The 19,379-nt window shown below is 41.4% G+C and overlaps 1 protein-coding gene across 4 annotated transcripts in view; it reads left to right on the top strand.

Moving 5' to 3' along the window:
* Positions 1-19,379, top strand: part of ACACA (acetyl-CoA carboxylase alpha) — a 253,387-nt gene that overhangs the window by 218,145 nt on the left and 15,863 nt on the right. For all 4 annotated transcript variants that reach the window (XM_069078145.1, XM_069078144.1, XM_069078143.1 and 1 more), the window contains 4 exons: positions 352-448; positions 1,192-1,327; positions 7,456-7,633; positions 9,952-10,064. In XM_069078145.1, coding sequence (XP_068934246.1) covers positions 352-448; positions 1,192-1,327; positions 7,456-7,633; positions 9,952-10,064 — 524 coding nt within the window. The remainder of the gene's footprint in view (positions 1-351; positions 449-1,191; positions 1,328-7,455; positions 7,634-9,951; positions 10,065-19,379) is intronic.

Here is a 19,379-nt window from a genome sequence, read left to right as displayed (position 1 = left end):
GAACTCTAATATTCTGTTCTTCTCTTCTGTAATTGGACGGTAGTCCCCTGATGCTATTTGCTATGGCTAACTTTGGGGTGATATGGGTATTTTCAAAAACTCTGCAGCCTTTCTGTGTTCCCTCTAGTTATTTCTCATGGTGTCTGTTTGGTATTGAATCTAGACCACACAGGTAGTCCCTAAAAAGACCAGATTTTCTCTTCCTTTTCTGTTAGCATTATTTGTTTCTCTTTCCACACTACCTTCTTCTTGTATCTGCCCCCCCCCCTTTTTGATGTGGGGTTGAAAAATAAATGACTAGTTGTACAAGGATAACGTGTGTGGATTCTTCTTTGCCTCATCTGTTTTCAGGCTAGGCGGTATACCTGTAGGAGTTGTTGCTGTAGAAACCAGAACAGTGGAGCTCAGTATTCCGGCTGATCCTGCCAACCTGGACTCTGAGGCCAAGGTAAGTCGAGTGAGGCGTACTCCCTGTCTGTGTGGAGGACTTCTAAAGCTACAGTCATCTTCTGTAAATCCTATGACCATAACAGAGACTTTGCAGACTATCAGTTTTATTAGAGGAGAAGAGTTGGGGTCCTTTGATGTTCAAGATTGCTAGTAGTCTAGATGATAAGGCTAGAAAAATCAGACATTCACAGTATTTCTGATCTGCTGCAGTACATGCCAACAGATAGTGCATGGCTGTGTTCATGACACTCTGAGGAGTCACAGGCTATATTGGTGTGTATGTGGAGGGTTTGTGTAGCTCACATTCTTCAAGGAGTCTGCCCCATGCACTACCTAATACACAGGGAAAGATTGAGGACTTTGAAAAGGAGTGGGTGGGGGCTTCAACATTGTTCTATATGCTTGAGGGAGTAATGAACTTAGCAGAAAACAAAAAACCTTGGGTCGAATCTTAGCTGTGGAGCTTCCTGCAGTGCTCACCTGCGGTGTGACTTTGGACTAGTAGTTGTTTGTCCTCTCAGAGTCTCTTTTTCTTTGCTTGATAAAAATTAATAATAATTTACCTGACTACCTCATAGGGTTGTTGTGAGGAAATAACTTTAGAAAAGCTAAGGTCCTAGATTTTGTGGGGTGTACGATTCCAAATCTCTTTTTTCATCACTAAAGCCTGATTCACCTTAAAGAAACTCCCCCTCAAACTATGTTCTTAATAATATTTCCCTCTCTGACTTTTCCCAACAGATAATTCAACAAGCAGGACAGGTTTGGTTTCCAGACTCTGCTTTTAAGACCTATCAAGCTATCAAGGACTTCAACCGGGAGGGACTTCCCCTCATGGTGTTTGCCAACTGGAGAGGCTTCTCTGGTGGAATGAAAGGTGATCTCCTTTGCTGATACTCTGTGCCATAGGGGCTTCACATATTTGAGGAAAATGGAGGGAGGGAAGGGGCAGAAAAATGGCAGTGTGTTGTATAGCTTTTTGTGAGCTTTGAAGAATACTCACTGAGGACGTTGTGAGTGTCTGGTGCTGCTGTAGCTTTGAGTTCATTCAGTTTTCACAGTTGCATTTCAAATAGTATACCTTTACTTCACACTAAAAGAATTTATTATACTCTATTCCTTCCCTTCCAAAAATGTACCTTGGTAAAATTATTCCATTAAAGTTCTGAAAATGGTTAAAGATAGATTCTTGATTAGAAGAATTAAACAGATACCATACTAAAGGACATCCTTTGTGGCAAATTGTGATGTTTCCATAATTACCTTAGCACAACTCTGGGCCTGTGACTCCAGCATGTTCTACCATTGTCAAAAAGTCTGTCCCTCAGAGGAAAGGACATTTTCTCTTCTGTCCTTCTGTGGGAGTTGGTTACTCTATAATTGACCAGGGCCACCCTTTTCTCAGTGTCCATAGGATAAAGAGCATTGTACTAATGAATTAATTACATGCTTGCATGTATGAAAGAAAAAGCATTTTTATTAAATACTTAAAATATTGCAGGGATTGTACTAACTGCTGGGAATATAAGTAAGAAAGGCAAGATAGTCCTTTTCTTAAGGTATATATTCTAATAGGGAAAAATATTACTTAGAGGGGAATGGAGGCCAGGAAAGTGAGCTTGGATCTGAGGAGTCATAGAGATGTTGAATCAGTATTTATGGCAATCACTTTTTATGACCTTTCCAGAAGCAGTGGTTTGCTTGATGTGACTACTGTACCTAAAGCAAGAGGTTGGGAAGAAAGATGGTTAATACAGCAGCAGGCAGGTGACAAGGTGGCCTGGGTGGGTGGCTGAATGGGATGTGAATGTGAAGCATGGGTCTAGGGTCTGGGGCCAACTAGATATAATGGTATGTACCCATTCAGGCATCAGTCAAGTGTCTGGGCCCCAAGAAGGGCATTCTAAAGCAAAATAGATTCACTTCCCTAGCAACTTGGGGCATGGATTCTGGAGGTCCAGGTCCTTTGTGTAGAGTACTGGTCCACGTAAGTGATGAAAAGCTAGGCAGTAGCAACAGGCAAATGACAAGATGCCTTGGATGGATGACTAGATGGGATGTGATGGTGAAGATGAATCTGGAGAAGAAATAGGAAGCCTTCACACTAGTGGAGATCATAGACCTAATGCCTATGCAGAGGCCATGGAGGACACAAGGTAACTACATAGCCTAGTCAGTACTTAATTTAGCTGTGAGGAATTATGATGTCTACAGATTACAGGTTGAGACCAGAGGTAGAGTGCAGTGTATGCAGGAGTCCAAATGAAACACAATTGAAAGTCAGTTCTCAAAAACAAGGCCAAGTAGAAAGCAGAGGCAAGTCGTGCAAATGAGGCGGAGGGCAACTTTTTATTGGAACAACTGCCACAATTCTGCCCCATGCTTTACTCAGGGAGGCCTAGTCTCTGGGATCCCTCTGAATAGAGGTATTGTTACCCAATCCAAAAAATAGAATAAATTGACCAATGTACTGGGATAAATCAAGGATGTTGCTTGACTTTTTAACGATAATCTTAGCTTGTTGAGCATGAATTTTCACTTGATCAGGATATTGAATTAAAGTACTGTGACAGGATTACCTAGAACCTATACTAGTACCTAGCACATGTTAAATGTTTAGGTATCACTTTGAATGGAATTTACCCTTTGGGGGTTTTAGAGTTTACTTTTTCTGACATCTGATGAAGCTTGTTCTGGTCAACCTCAGGGATGCCATTCAAGTATTAGTAAATAACCTTAGTCTATTCTGGTATGCTGCTTGTGAACAGAGCCTTATTCTTTGCTTTGTGCTTTGACTAGCTCCCAGCTTGGACTGCCTGCCCTAGCACAGTTGGTATGATTTTTGAAACTTAAGTCTATAGTTGAACAATCCCAATGTGAATCCAAATCCCTTTGAAATTAATTAATCTCTATCTCCTACCCTCTCCCTCTCAACATATTTATCAATATGGTAATGTCTTGTGAGTATGTCTCACCTTTGCTGATGAACAACTTACTTTAGCTGTGTGGACAGATGGGTCAGACAAGATGTCCAGGATCCAGAAGTGAGCCTAGAGAGGCTGAGGCCAACTCTGTCTTCTGGAGTTTGGTTTCAGAGCCATCAGTTGGAGCTGGGGTTGGAGCCTTACAATGGAAGCACTGCTGTTTGCATTTCCACATCACTTGTTACAAGTAAGCTTTGGGGAAGATGCAGGAATGGAGGGTGGAGAGCAAGGTAAGTGTAGGAGGGGGAAGAATAGTGCCTTTTATATTTACATACAGGTTAGGATGTTTTCTCCATATTATCTCATGTAAAGAGACCTAGGCAGAGAGCCTCTCGTCACTCTCCATGTCCCTTGGGGAGATGTTTGCAGTTTTGGTTTCAATACTGGCTGGGGATTATACAGGGAGGGAAAATAAACAATTATGCCATCCCTCAGTGCACACAAACACACAGCCAGGAGCCGACTGCACTGTGGGTAAAATGACTCCAAAATTGTGTGTAATGAGTAGGAAAAGATTAGAGACAGCTCTTGCTATGCTGAAAATTGACATTAGTGGAGGGAAAAAAAACTCTTTACTAGTCGGCCTAGGAGGTCTAATTCAAGCAGTAAAAATATAAATAAATAAATAAAGGCATATCAAGATGGTATTGGGGCTTTTTTTTCCAATGAGCTCTATCTGGCCGGAAGGCTATTCAGCATAATGCAAAATTAAATTATAAAAACTGACTGAATATTTAGATGGAAGAGCCATTTGGAAGCAGTTTATTTAGACGAACCGGCAATGACCCACAACAGGGAGACATCAAGCGTGAAATTTACTAGAAATTAGCACCAGGGTCCCAGCCTCAGCATGAATAGTTTGATAGGATGCAAATCCCAGTGATATTAAGCTGCTTCACTGCTGGTGCTACAGGGTCACTCTCAGTTGGCTTTTCATGTTATACTTATTATTTTTTCCTAGGACAGGTTATAAATAACAATAAAAAAAATGTTTATTGAAAACTTTAACTGCAATGAAAGCCTGTTTTAAATCTCTGATTACTTGGATGTTGAAATACGGTGCTGGCCACCCTTAATGGGCTCATGAGGGATATTATGTGTATGCAGCTTGTGTATGCCTGATACTTGTCTTCGATGGCTTGCTGATAATCTAGCCCAGACCAATGAAATCTATTCCATTTTCAAAGGTGTGGGGCACTGTGGAAACACAGAAAGGTACTGGCCACCTCTTTGCTCTGCTTAATGCATGTGGTATCACTGTTTGTGCAAATTGTGTGATGGTGAAGGCCTTAGATAAGTCTGTACTTTGATGCTGAAAAGACTGAAGGTGAGAATCCTCCATCCCATTGGGGAGTATGGCTGCTCTCTGTGCAGTGTACCAGAGCTAACGTAACTCCTGGGTCTCTGGGGGAGGATTTGGCAGACCTGAGTTGCCAACCTAGATTCTTGGGGAACCCTCTTTGCTCCAATTATTAAATATGCACTCTAGAGTGGAGGTATTTTATGTATGACTGTATATATCAGATTATTTGTTCATCGCTTCTTGACCTGTGTTTGAAAATCTGTGGTTTGGGAAGCAGTGGCATTGCTTGAATGATGCCAGGTCTCTTCCAGTATGCAGTGCTGGTTTAGCGTCAGATTGCGTAACAGTTGTGATTCTGTCAAACACATAGCACAGGCATCAGGTGCAAGGTCTCCAGTTTTGGTAGACCTCTAAGGACTTCAGGTTCTATTTTTTCAAAGTAACGTAGCAATTCTGGGCCTTGGAAAAAAATCATGTTGCCACTGGGCCTTGGCATAGGAAGCCAGGTTGTCAGTACAGTTTGTGATTATCTAGGGCTGTTTCCTTGGCTTGATTTTATCATTTTATTTAACCATTGTATCCATCATAGTACAACAGATAACTCCAGTCTGTTGTCTTGCCTAACATTAAGGTCCTCTCTGTGCAAATGTGTGTGTATGTGTGCATGCGCGTGCATGTGTGCATGCTACCCCTCTCTTCCCCCTTCTTCCCCACACAGACACATATATTCTGTCTCACTGTTTCCCTTTTTTCTCCTCTCCCTTGAGCCCTGCCTTCTCTTTCCTCTCTCTTCATTGATAGCATTAAGGACCACTCTTTTCTGTTGTTCTAGGGATATACTCTTGGCAGCACTGACAAATGTAATGCTAATTACACAATTATTTTATGATGTAGCACTAGTAGAAATATCTACTAAAGAATTAATTTACTTAAAATAATTTGAATCAAGCAATTATTTTCATAACCATAGAATTAGTGTAAAGTACTTAAAGCACTTTATTTGTAGCTCTTCATAATACAGCAGTTGTATAATTAGCAATAAATTTTTGGGATCTTTTCTTCCTTCTGAAAACAATTGTCTTCTCTCTGACCATGTATACATATCAAGGTTCCACATAGTCTTTCAGTAAAACTGCTTAGAATGGTGGAGAGGATATGAATTTCCCTGAATCTTCAAAAACCTGACTGATGAAGGGCAGTGCTTTTCAGTGAAGTGGCTGAGACTGTGTGTGCATAGGTTTTGATTTGCTGAGGGCCATACCTTAAATTGCCAGTTAATCATGATGAGCAATGTTTTGGTTGCTCTTAAAATTCCTTCAGAGTGTCTTTTATAATAGAATTTCAACAGTTCTTTTTCATGCCAAACCCAGATTTTTGTTTCTATTGCTTGGTAGTCTGAAAAGATCTGGTTTTTTCCTCTTAAAATGTTACCTCTGACATATACAGCCCAACATCTGGAATCATAAAACTGAAACTTAAGTGGCGTTTAGACTTCAATGAACTGGGAAATGAAGAAAAGTCCATAAAATGTTCAACTATGAAAAACTGACCTTCATTTCCAAGGTCATACTGTATTCCCCTACTAGGAGTCCCTTTTGCCTTCTGCTTTGGACTTAAGCCTCTGGCCTTGGGCAGGTCCTGACTGTCCCCTTAAGATTTTTCAGGAAATTTTTTTTCAAGGGTTAAATATTCTCAAGAATAAAATACAAATATAAATACTTTGGTGTTAGTCATATTTTAGGAGTTGATTGACAAATAGGATAGTAACCTGTCAGAGTGTTTTATTAACACTTCAGGCACTGATGCTCTGGAAACTGCTAGCTCTGGAGTCAGGATTTGAATCCTGGCTTTGCCACTTAGTACCTGTGTGACCTTGGGCAAATCATTTCACTTATCAGAGCTTCAGTTTTCTTATCTGTAAAATGACAGTGTTAGGCTATATGACCTCTTTCCAGTTCCAAATCTATGAGCTTATGAATACAGAATAGAAGATTAAATACTTGTTTTCAGGAAACTTTTATTAGTCTGGAAAAGATAAAATATCACATGTAAGTGAAAGTTTAAAACGATTTACAAAGCAACATATTAAAAAATATGTTAAGATTGTATAAGCAGGGGCAGCTAGGTGGCGCAGTGAATAGAGCACCAGCCCTGGTATCAGGAGGACCTGAGTTCAAATTCGGCCTCAGACACTTGGCACTTGCTGTGTGACCTTGGGCAAGTCACTTAACCCCAATTGCCCTGTCTTCCCCCGTCCAAAAACAAAAAAGACAAAGATTGTACAAGCTGTCTTTGCATATCATAGAAGTCTGGAGAGGATACACAGTAAACAGACAATCAGGAAGACTTCCTATAGGAGGTGGACTTTGAACATTCTGTATAAGAATCATTTCTCTTTGCATACCCTCTTTTTGGGCCCATGTCTTTGGTTTCATCAGTGTAGAGGACCCAGGGCATCTTCCACAAATGCAGATGAACGACTCATCTCTGAGACTTATATAGTCTTAAAGTGAGTCCTCAGTTTTTGTGAAGATAATTAGATGATTTGCCCATGGTCACACAGCTATTAAATGTCAGAGGCAGGATTTAAGATTCTACCCCTTTATGTGTTTAAATGTTCTAGAAAAGGTTGTTGTTGAACATAATGATGCTTTGAGGGTAAGTTGTTTGGTTTCTAACTATTTGGTTTTTGTTTTGCTTTGTTTTATTCTTCCACAGACATGTACGACCAGGTCTTGAAGTTTGGAGCTTACATTGTGGATAGCTTACGTGAATGCTCTCAACCAGTGATGGTCTACATTCCTCCCCAGGCTGAGCTCCGGGGAGGATCCTGGGTTGTTATTGATTCCTCCATTAACCCCCGGCACATGGAAATGTATGCTGACCGGGAAAGCAGGTACCTCTTCCCTATTTCTCATTGGTTGTGCTCTATAGGCCTTACTCTTCCTAAAGAACACTGAGATATAATGACTGCTGGATGTTGATTCCTGGTGTGACTTTTCTCATCCTAAACCCTTGGCTGAGCTCTGAAGTTTTCTCTTCCCCTCCTTCCTGGCTGCTCAGACCTTCTTGTTCCCTATATCCCATTACTGAAAGCTAGTGAGCCCTGATTGGGACTTCCAAACTCTTTAAAGATTGAGTTTTTAACACCTAGATAAATGAGAGAAAGCATACTGATCCTTTTAGGAAATTAAAGTTCATAGGATTTTAGGAGTTGTAAGAAACTTTAAACATCATCTAGCAAAATCTCTTCATTTTACAGATTAGGAAGCTGAGTCTGGGGATGGGGTTAAATGTAAGACCAGGATCACTCAGCTGGTCAATGGCAAATTTAGGATTTTAATCTAGGTATTCTGACCTGAAATCCAGACTCTTTAACAAAGCCATACTGCCTCTAGTTCCATACTGTTCTGATCATTTGTTAAACATAGGAACATTGACTTTTCTCCATCTCTTCCCCCCACCCTCCCTTGCAGAAAAGGCCCCAAACCTCAGTTTCTTTACATTAAAGCTCTTCTTTGAGAACTTGTAAATGTAGCCTTAACTTATAAAGCATCAGAGCACTTGAAGGTCAAGAATTCCCCATTTCAGGATTTACAGATAGTTTTTGCTTTACTTTAAATTTGCATTACACAAATTTAACCTTACATAAAGAATTCTTTTTTTTTTTTTTGGATTGGGTGAAGGCAGGGCAGTTGGGGTTAAGTGACTTGCCCAAGGTCACATGGCTAGTAAGTGTTAAGTGTCTCAGGCTGGATTTGAACTTCGGTCCTCCTGATTTCAGGGCTGATGCTCTATTCACTGCGCCACCTAGCCACCCCTACATAAAGAATTCTAAAAGAAAAATCCACATTCTAAAAAATACTCATGTTAACTTTACTGTGCAGTACTCTGTTTTGCCACTCTACTTGGTGTTCTGAGGCTTCCTGCCCTGCCACCAAAAAAACCACAAAACTCATTAAAGCAAAACCTTTCCAAGTAAAAACAGAGGAATGGATACATGGCAGGATCAGGGACTTGGCTAGAGGCCTCTGGCATCAAAGTAGACCTTTGCATGCTTTGTCCATGTGTACAGCTCCTATCATCTGTTGTCCATTCTTGGATACTGGGTGTCTGCCCCCAGCCCCTGTGTGTTCCTCCTCCTGCTCTTCCCTCTCTTTTTTTCTTTTTTTGGAGGGGGGAAGGCAGGGCAATTGGGGTTAAGTGACTTGCCCAAAGTCACATGGCTAGTAAGTGTTAAGTGTCTGAGGCCAAATTTGAACTTGAGTCCTCCTGACTCCAGGACCGATGCTCTATTCATTGGGCCACCTAGCTGCCCCCCTTGCCTCTCTTTCTTAGTCCTCATGTGTGCTAGCCCCCTCCCTTCACATGTGCAGACCTCCTTCCTTCCTGTATCCCTCCCTCCCTCCCCCACATCCATAGGCAAATTCACATTATGTTAAAATCACTTTACATAGAGGTCTGCTGAATGGTCCTCTTCCATAAAGTGAGAAGTGTCTGTACTTAAAATCCTGACTTTGACCCCAATTTCATGTTGAACCTCACACAAGTTGCCCGGAATATTTAGGTCTCAGTCTGTTGACTTTTGTAATAGGTAGCCTAATCCTAAACATGCTGTTTAAGCTAGTGTTCTCCTGAAGCACAGCATGTTCCCTTTGGTGCATTGTCACAGCATCCACTCCATGGCTTTACTTGCTACTGGCACTGGATCTGTCTGATCAGGGCCCTGGCAGCCTCTGGATAGGAGAGTTTCCTTTCCCTTCTTTCTGTGTGCAAACTGCTTAGCACTGAAGTCTTCTTCTTATACAGTTTAAATGCATCTTGGTTCCTTGTGACAATGCTTCTTCTGTGTGCCAGAGTGTGTACATATGCATATATACAAACACATATTTGGTTTCATTTTTGGTTCCGGAAATTTACATTATTCTTCTTTTTGCCCTTGTCAGCAGTAAGTGGTGGGATATGCATTTTTCTTCCTTTGAGATGGGAGTGGCCAGTAATGAGAATTATTTAATTGCTTTTTGCCAGTCCTTTTTTATACTTTGTACATATATGTCTCTTTTGTGCCTTTTTTTCTCTTTAAGGTTATTTTGGTAACCCATGGGTGGCTAGAACCATGATGAATTTCATCTCCTGATCTATACATTGCGACCAGCGAGAGTCTGTTTTCTCCTTCTTAAAATTTTACTCTTAGTTTTTGTTTTTTCTGATCAGAGCATCTGTTCTGGAGCCAGAAGGGACAGTAGAAATCAAATTCCGCAGAAAGGATTTGGTGAAAACTATGCGTCGGGTGGACCCTGTCTACATCCGCCTGGCCGAGCGATTGGGTATGTCTGGCTTGCCTTCCTGGCAGCTCAATGAGCCATTCAGCTCATTTGTAATGAGGGCATTCATAGGCCAGGGGAAGAGGCATTGGAGCATTTGATCACATTCATGATCATCTTTATTTACTGTCCTCCATATGGTAAGAAACCTGCTAGAAAGAAATGCTCTGTCTAGGGATGTGTGTGTATACAGCAGGTGGAAAAATAAAGAGTCTTTAAATGTTCTCAACTAGCCCAACTCTCTAGGTCTGTAAATGTCAAAATAGAATCTTGCCATGTCTGACCTTGAGTTACTGTTGAATAGGAGAGTAAATTGGATAGAAGGTACATCAGCTTCTATTTGTTAAATCATCCCAGACCTGGCCTCTGTAGCTTCCTGGCTTCATCTTGCTCTAAGAAATGGAAGCCCTAGAGCAAGGATTCTGTCAGGGAGCTCTGAAGTGAGGAAGACCCTCTGTGCTAGAGGAGGAAGCTTTTCCCAAAAGCAGAGGCTGCAGGGGGATTTGCTCATAGTGTGCCTAGTCACTGCACTTAGGCTTATTTGCCCAGGATGCTTGTAATTTGAACACCAATAGCTAACCATGGAAGTCCTGTACTGAGCTCCCAGGCCAAATGAGTTTTAGCCTGTTCTTTAAAAGATCGCTTTGCTACCCAGCCTGCCCATTGGAAACCTTGAAAGAAAGGCTATTCCATAAAATATTTTGTTGGGGGTATGTGAGAAGGTGTAGGGGACAGGAAGATAGAAGGGAGGTTTTCTTTATAAACAAGGAAGCGTGCTAGGTGAAAGGAGTAGGAGGTGAGATAGGGATGTCTCTGTCGTCTTCATCTGGTGCCCATTCCAGAAGTCATTCAAAGAGCAATGTCTTCAGTACACTCTGATGCTGCAAGCTTCTTGAGAACAGGAACCATGCCATTTGTCTTTGCAACTGCCAGAGCTGTGCACTTAGCAGTCAATATATGCTTGTTGAGTGATTGGACATAGCTCATTCTGGTCCTCTGCCAGTGCCAGTGACCAGGGTTGCCACTCCTAGTGACTGTCCTTTGCACCTGGCCCCATGCTTTGGACTGTAGTCAGTCTCTTCTGCCCCACTGCTCGTCATTAGGACTTAAGAACCTGAGACATCTCTGACCACCATAGCCTGATGCCCTTAACACACACAGTAAAAGTCATCTCTCAGAAATCTGCTGCCACCCAGCTTTGTTGGGGTTTTCCTTTCTTATTTTCTTTTCCAAACAGGATAATTACTCCTGAACAACTCTCTACACTTTAATTAAAGGGGCTGCAGCACAAGAGCAAGTCCCTTACAACAGCACGTAGAGAGAGCTCTGAAAGCTTTGGAGCCGATAAGCATCTCTCTTCGATGGCTCATAATAGCTCCCAGCACTGGGCGATCATTGCTGTTGTTTTGCCACTAATTCTGTACAAAGGCAGCAACAAGATTGCAGGACACAGTGAATTGCATAATTTTTTTGTATTTTTTTTTTGCTGGTTTTCTTTCTGGCCAATTTAAAATTTGTCAAAGTCGGTCTTCTTCTGGATCACTGCCCTTTGATATTTCGCGCACTCCATTTGCCACAAACAAGCCGCAGGGCCGCAGTTCATGCTGACTCCAGCAGAAGCAGAGAGGGCTCCATTTATCTTACACTGCCTGCTGAATTCTTACTCATTAACTGGGGGTTCACTGCCTCTTTTTAACCCCCGAATGGCTGTTATCTCTCTAGAGCAACTGGATGGTGGGAAGAGAGAGCATTTGCTCTCAGATGTGTGTTTGCAGTGGAGGGGACCAGACTGGCTAATGCTGTGGAGACAAGGATGTTCTCTTTCACTGGAAAAGGACACTCTTTGTTCCAACCTTGACCTAACACCTTTCAGATCAAGGAAAGGAAACAGAGAAGAGATTCTCAAGTGCTTGCTGGCTTATAATATCATAAACATTATTTGATTATAATTTCCTATAAGGCAAGCTAAATAGCACAGTAGAACACTGGATTTGAAGTCAGGAAGACCTGAGTTCAAATTCTGCCTTAGATGCTTACTAGCTATGTGACCTTGGATAAGTAATTTAACCCTTCCTGGCCTCAGTTTCCTTAGCTGTAAAATAGGGATAATAATAGCACCTACCTGATAGGTGGTTGTGAGGGCCAAATGAGACAATATATCCAAAGTACTTTGCAAACCTTAAAGTGCTACATAAATACTAGTTACTACTTCTATAATTATTATTATTTTCAGTTGAAGAAGAAAACTATGTTTATTCTTGATCAAAATGGCAGACTCATTCACAGCCAGAAAATACAATTTTTTGCCTGATGCCTGTTAAGTTTACTGGCTTCTAGAACAAAGTGTCAGCAAGGGAGCAGGACTTGACCATACCCACTGGGCTGCCTTGTCTAAGATGCTCTGAGCTTTCATTTCTTGTCCTGCCAACCATATATGAAAATCAAATGAAATATTGCACATATATAACCACTTTGAAAAGAATCAGGCACTAACCAAGGGCAAGGAGCTATTGTTAGTAGGTCTTATTCTTATTCCCTTTTATACATAAAGGTGGAGTAAGCCTAAAGTACATGCCATCCATCCCATGGCTGTACATTGGGCTTGAAGTGCAAAATCCTGTACTGGGACATGGACTCTGCCCCTTAGGATCATAGGGTCATAGATTTAGAGCTAGAAGAGGCCTCAGAGGTCATCAAGCCCTACCCTATCATCTACAGATGAGAGGGTAAGTGACCTTGCCCAAGGTCATTCTGATAACAATTGTTGGAGGTAGAATTTGAGTCCAGGGAACTATCGACTGTACCCTTCTGCCTTGAGGACTTCAGTGTCTCTTGGAAACCTGAAACACACACAGAAAAGAAAATGAAAACAGGTACAGTGCAAAATACCCATAAATGCAAGAAGCTCTGGTACAAACGACATCCAAAAATGCTGATGGGCTGTTGAGTTTAAGTGACTTGACATTGTGGGGGTTTTCAGGCTCCTTTTCCTGTCCCTTACAAAACTAGGCCCCGGGGCGGCTAGGTGGCGCAATGAATAGAGCACTGGTCCTGGAGTCAGGAAGACCTGAGTTAAAATCTGGCCCCAGACCCTTAACATTTACTAGCTGTTTGACCTTGGGCAAGTCACTTAACCCCAATTGCCTTGCCCTCCCCGCTCCAAAAAGCAAAAAAAAATAAAAATAAAACTGAGACCGCAGAATGCTTAGGAGATTGGAGGCAGCCACATTTTTTTCAGACCAAATAATTGATAAAGAAAGAGTTAATGGTATGCCCCTCTTCGGAACATGAGTTAATTTCAAAACCTGGAATGATGATTCTGGCCTCTCCCCTCCTCCCCAACTTGTCATTCAGTTGACCATTGGGCCCAACGAGAATTATTTTTCCTTTAAGAGTTTGAAGTTAATTTCAATAGGAAAATTCAGTTTATTATGAAAAGGGTGAAAAAAAGCTAATAGAGGTGGATATTATCTTATGTGCCTTATCTCTTCATTGTCAGAGGTGATTTCATAAACATAGCCTATGTACTATTATGGCATGTTCCTAGAAGCCATGTAGCTTTCTGTGTATTGGCTCCATTGTTGTTAACCAATCAGATCATATATATAAATAAATGCATCCTGATTGGCTGAATTCAGAAAACATTCCCTAAGGAGAATGAATAATAATTTACTTTAGAAATCCAACTTTTTATGCCCTTTAGAATTTTAATTTAAAAAGCAAGATTTCCTTTTGGCACTTGCTTGGGGAAGAAGGCTTTGGAAAACTGCTAGTTTGTGGGATTTTGACTGTAGCAGGGAGTGTGTGAAATGGCATACCCTAACCTCTTTTGGAAATAAAAAGGATTATTTAACCAGAGATTAAACTAAGCTAAAATGTTGGTGCTTTTCATTATTGAGGTCTTTTTTTGTCCCATAGTATCAGACAGGATATTCGTGTAAAACACATGTGGCTGCCGTCCCAGCTGGCTCAAGGAAGCTAGATATTGTTGGTTACCTTGTCTGGGAAGTGAGCCTCAGTCTCTCTGGGGTGCCTGTGTGTCTGCCTTCCAGGAAGACAGTACTTTGAAGTGGTTTGTGTTGCTCTGATTGGCTCTTATGAACCTGTTAACAAGAGAATCAAAACCACTGATGAAGTCAGAGTCCCTCCTATTCAATTGCTGTGACTAGAGGCTTTTTAAAATGTATAATGGTCTCTTGAGAACACGTGATCTGATGTTCTCTTTTGGATATTAGTTATTCTCCTGTATTCAGAAGGAAAAGTGAAAATCAGTTAAAAAGATCAACAACAAAATAGTTATCAGACATGTTAGAACTTACCATGGTTCCTTGCCCTTCCTTTCTTTCTTTGCAAAAGAAGAGTTCACTGGGATTGGGAAACTGTTTATTGGAATCTTGCTCTGTGCTTAATAAATGATTGCTGATCGATTTCCAAGATCTATTCCTCACTCACCTCTAGTGGCTCCATTCCCAGGCAGCGGGGTTCTCTTTCACGAGCCACCTTGGATACTGCCCACATTGACTGTGCTCCAGAAACATCCAGCACTGACATGGGCTGGGCACTATGCCTTGGTCTTTGGCCAAGGCTTGAGTGTCTCATAGCAGTAGCCAGTAATGTCCTCTGCTTCCTGCCCTGATGTAGCTATCATTCTCTCAAATATCCTTAAACCCCTTTTAGCTATTAGTCTGTCAAAAGTACTGTCAGGAATGAGAACTGTTCACATCTTTTGATATCAGCAAATTCAGGTCCAACCCTTCCTTATAAAAAAACCCCAAAACCAGTTACTTAACATAATCAAATTGGGGCTTATGCAGGGAACAGAACAGAGCTCACTTTCTAGTGTGGGGGAGCCCTAAAGAAAGAGAACTTCTTATTTTCTAGAGTTGTTTTACTAGCAGACATGACCCAGAGTACTGAGGAGTTTTGTTTTATGTTTTTGTTATTACGGTTATTTTTTTGGCCATCTACTCTGCAAGGCAGCAAGCATTTTGAGGTGATCTTTGAGCTAGGTCAGACTCAAGGGAACAGATTGACTTGATTAGGAAAAAAAATATTGAAAATCCCTAGCTCCAGGGCGGCTAGGTGGCGCAGCGAGTAAAGTGCTGGCCCCAGAATCAAGAGGACCTGAGTTCGGTTCCAGCCTCAGACACTTAACACCCACACAAAAAAAAACTAGCCATGTAACCTTGGGTAAGTTACTTAACCCCAATTGCCCTCCAAAAGGCAAAAAAAAGAAAAAAGAAAAAAAAAAGAAAATCCCTAGCTCCTCATCTTTCTTCTTCCCGTTGCTGTTCCCACTGTATCCCTCACATCTAGAGCTCCCTTCCTGGACTATATCCTTTGATTCCACTCCTCCCCTCTTTTCCTGTTCTGGAACCATAATCTGATCAACACTGCAATTCACAAGGGTATATCAGTGTGCCCCATTTTCCCCCTTCCTATCCCCCCCGGCATTCTGCATGTTGTTCTAAACCACAGCCCCCCACCCTGACTACCACTCCACTATTTGTATTGTCTCCCTCCGTTTCAAGGGTTTCCAACCCTTTTTTGCTCTCCTTACCCCTTGACTTTCAGAAAATCTTCCTTTAACTTCTGTTAAATATGAAAGGAAACAAATCATACATATACACATAGGATGATATATTTACCAGATAGTCCCCATATATGCTTTCCATGCTTCTTGTACTACTTGAAAGTGTCAAACCCCAGACTGAGATTCCCCTCACTCATTAGAATGTAAATCCTTTGAGGGCAGGAACTGTCTTTGCTTTTGTTTTTATACTGTCCCCAGTCCTTAGCACAGTGAACATAGTAATAGCTTGATAAATGCTTTTCCATTCATTTGGCTATGCATGCTGATGTCCATGTCCAAGGAACAGGACCTTTTTTGCCCCTGGTTTTTATAGCTTGTTGCCCACATGACAATGTGGCAGGCAGCACCAGCACTGGGCTTTGATGCAGGCAAGGATATAGGGTCCTCATTGAATAATGTGGGACATTATGGGATCTTGTCTCCACCCTTGCCTGTTAGTAGCAGCTTAAGTGCTATATCATCCCTTCATTCAGAAGTTCAGTGCAATCAGAGTAGAAGCAGTAGGAAATGTTTTCTGGGAAGAATGGAGAGGTGTTGTGTCCAGTTCTTTATAAAAGCAATCAGGGCATGCAGGCCTCACCCCCACAAACTGGTGGTCCATGATTCTTCAGTATCATCTTCTCCATCATCTCTTGAATCAAGAAAGCTTGAGCTCTCTCTGGGCATTTTGGAGGTTATCATCACAGGACACTGCCAAACCCCCCAGCTTCCACTCACTGAGATAATGGTGTGGTCTGCCTCACTTTAGGGGAGGAATTGCTAGTGAGGGCTTTTAATGGGGCCCAGACTAGTTAATCCAAAGTCATTTCAAAAAGGAAAGAGCACTAATCACCCAGGTACCAGGAAAGGCCTTGCATGAAAAGTGTTGCCAGAGCTCATCCTTGAGCTAGGAAGCACCAAAGGAATGTCCAAGGGGGAAGGGACATGTTATATTCCTGTCATGGAGGGTGGCCTGTGCACAGACATGCTGGGATCAGGGAATAGGGAAGAACCCACTTGGACTGGAATGAGATTTGGAACAACATGGGCCAGATTCGCGAGGCCAAGACAAGCTTTTTGACAGCTCTGGAAATGTGAGAAGAGGTGCCTGTGCTTTGTGGCTTTATTCCCTTGTTGCAAGCTTTTGTGTTTGTTAGAAACAACTGTACAGATGAGCAGTAGAGAGCCAGTACCTGGTGGCCTGGGCCAACATTTTATACTGAACCTTGGGGTTAAAAATCTCTTGAAAGGATTCCCAGATTCCTTGTGAAAAAATTAATGTGCAGAATCCATTTATGTTTATTCAGGTATGCTCCAATTTGAAGAAAAACAGATATAGGAAAATTTGAATTTATAAAACACATACATTGGGAGAGATTAGTCCCATTAAGTAAGAGTTATTTGTTTTACCAGAGGATTCACAGCAGGAATCCTTTAAATAACTCTCCTAGGGCATTTAAAAATATTTCATTTTTGCATAGTTGTTCAAGAACACAGAAGTTGTATAAAATAAGGCCCACCTTTATATGTCTAGAAACAGGTTCTTTTCTATCTTCTCCAATATATAGAGATCTTTTAAAATAAGGATTTACACTAAAAACCTCACAAACTATAAATTTCAGTACTTTTTTTCCTTAATTCCAAATTTTAGAAATTAATTTATTCTTCATTTGAGATGGGGTTTAAAATTAGGCTTGGATATACTTGTACAGTCTGTCAAAATCAGAATTTTTTGCAGAATGCTTTCTTTCTTTGACAGCAGTAAGTACTGTACCCCTATGTAGACTAGAGCCCCTATCCCAGGGAGGTAGCATGATTTCTGTAAGGTCACACAGCAGCTGGCTGGCCTTTGAGGGCACTGTATCCTGGTGCTCTATGCCGTGGTGAATTTAGTGACTGTGAAGTATTAACACTTCTTCTCAGTTTGACATTGATTCAGATCTGCTCCTCTGGGGTAGACTCCTGTTGTAAGAGTCAAATATTAACCTCGTCCAGAAGGATGTAATGAGGATGAAACAGTTAGAGGATAGTAGAAGGATAAGTGGAGCTCTGCCACAGCCTCCTAATCCAGGGGCTCCTTGAGAGCTGGTAGGATACATTTGCTCAACTTGTGTTCTATGTTCCACATTTTGCGTTTACTTTTAAATTAAATTGAAGGACTGGATTTGTCTGGGTGGGAAAATTTAGGGAGATGGGGGGAATAATGGGTTTTGGTTTTTTTTTTGTTCTCTTTCTTCCCTCTTCTTACCATTCTTGTCAACTTTTAGGAGCAGGATCCTAAGAGACTTTTCTCTCCATTGAGTGTTCTGACCCTCGCCACCTTTGCCATCCTCAATGCACACGCAAAACTTGCTTTCCTAAAAACCCCCGAGGCTCCCAGATCTGGCTGGAAAAGAAAGAAAACCATTCCAAGATATTTAATTGTGCAGGGGGCTTACAGGATTGATCGAGAGCTTAGCTTTTTACAATAGCCCAGTGAATAAGAAATGCTTCTGACAAACGATCAATGAGAGGATAATCACTCTTTATCCCCCTCCTCATTCTTACCTTCTTTCTTTCAGGAGAACAGGGTTCAGAAGTCAAAAATCTTTATAGACGCTGCTTTTAAATTAAGCAGAAAATGGACATCGACATATTTGTTAATCTCCCCTAAATCATTATGGGGCTGGCTGCTTTACTGGTACAAGGAGAGAGTAGCATACAGTATGGAATACAGGAGTATCCTGATTTAAGAACAACCTTTTATTTTTGGAAAGTAAAATTTATTATTTTTTAAAAATCTCTTTTCCTTTGAAAAAACACACAGTTGAATCTTTGTTTTTCGTATGTGTGCTTTTTGGAGATTTCTTTTGTCCTGGCCTTCTTTTACTTTGGTAGTTTGATTGAGATAGGCCATGAAACCCTGGTCAGAGGCATTATAGCTGATTAAGGGGATGTATTATAATCCCACTAGAGACTCCCCTTTGGTCTTCTGGCCTGATAAAATTATGAAATTTGAATTTTTTTATCTTTGTTTTATAAAACCATAATGATGTTCTGGCAAAAGCTACTTAAATAAGGAGGCAGTCATCTCTGAAAAGCCTTAACCTCTGCTTACAGAGCAGTTTGACTAATACACCAATAGACGGATGCCCCTTGGATTCTTCCTATGTGGGTGGGGTCTACATCTTGTCCCTTTTCTGGTGAGAAAAGCCAGATTTCCTCAGAATCCCATATCTGCCACAGCCGGGCCTTGAACAGCAATCTCCTTGAAAAAAGTGCTGTCACTTAGTGGAAAAGGGTGTATGTTAAGTTAGGTGTGCCATCACACAGGAAAGGAGCATAAGAGGTTATGAACTCCTTGTGTAGTTATCAGGTGAAGATATAACAAAGAAGACATTCCCTCAGAAGACCTGTGACATCTTCTTTCCCCATCCCCAACCCCTTGGGAGCAGAAGCAGATTTCTTCAAGGCCTGCCTAATGAATGGGACCTGGCCCATGGATTGGAGATTACACAGGAGCTTTTATCTCAACATCAGATGCAGCCTTGGAAATCGGCCTCTTCATTAGGTTACATGGCATGGCCCTTTTCAGTTTCATGTTTTTGTTTTGTAAAATCAAAGTGAAACTATTTTCAGGACCCATTCTGTATAAGTACAGGTAATACAGGAGAAACTTTGGCTCCTTGTGCCTCATTTGCCCTTAGAATAAATAAGCAATGGCAGCTGTTTCAAGAGGATTTTAAATTAAAAAGTCAGCTCTCAGA

Source organism: Petaurus breviceps, unplaced genomic scaffold (assembly GCF_028583685.1).
Source record: "Petaurus breviceps papuanus isolate PSGF00001 unplaced genomic scaffold, PetGlider_PUasm1.0 91023, whole genome shotgun sequence".
NCBI classification, from domain to species: Eukaryota; Metazoa; Chordata; class Mammalia; order Diprotodontia; family Petauridae; genus Petaurus; species Petaurus breviceps.
The sequence above is the reverse complement of the archived record's forward strand: the minus strand, read 5'-3'. Positions and strand labels throughout refer to the sequence as shown.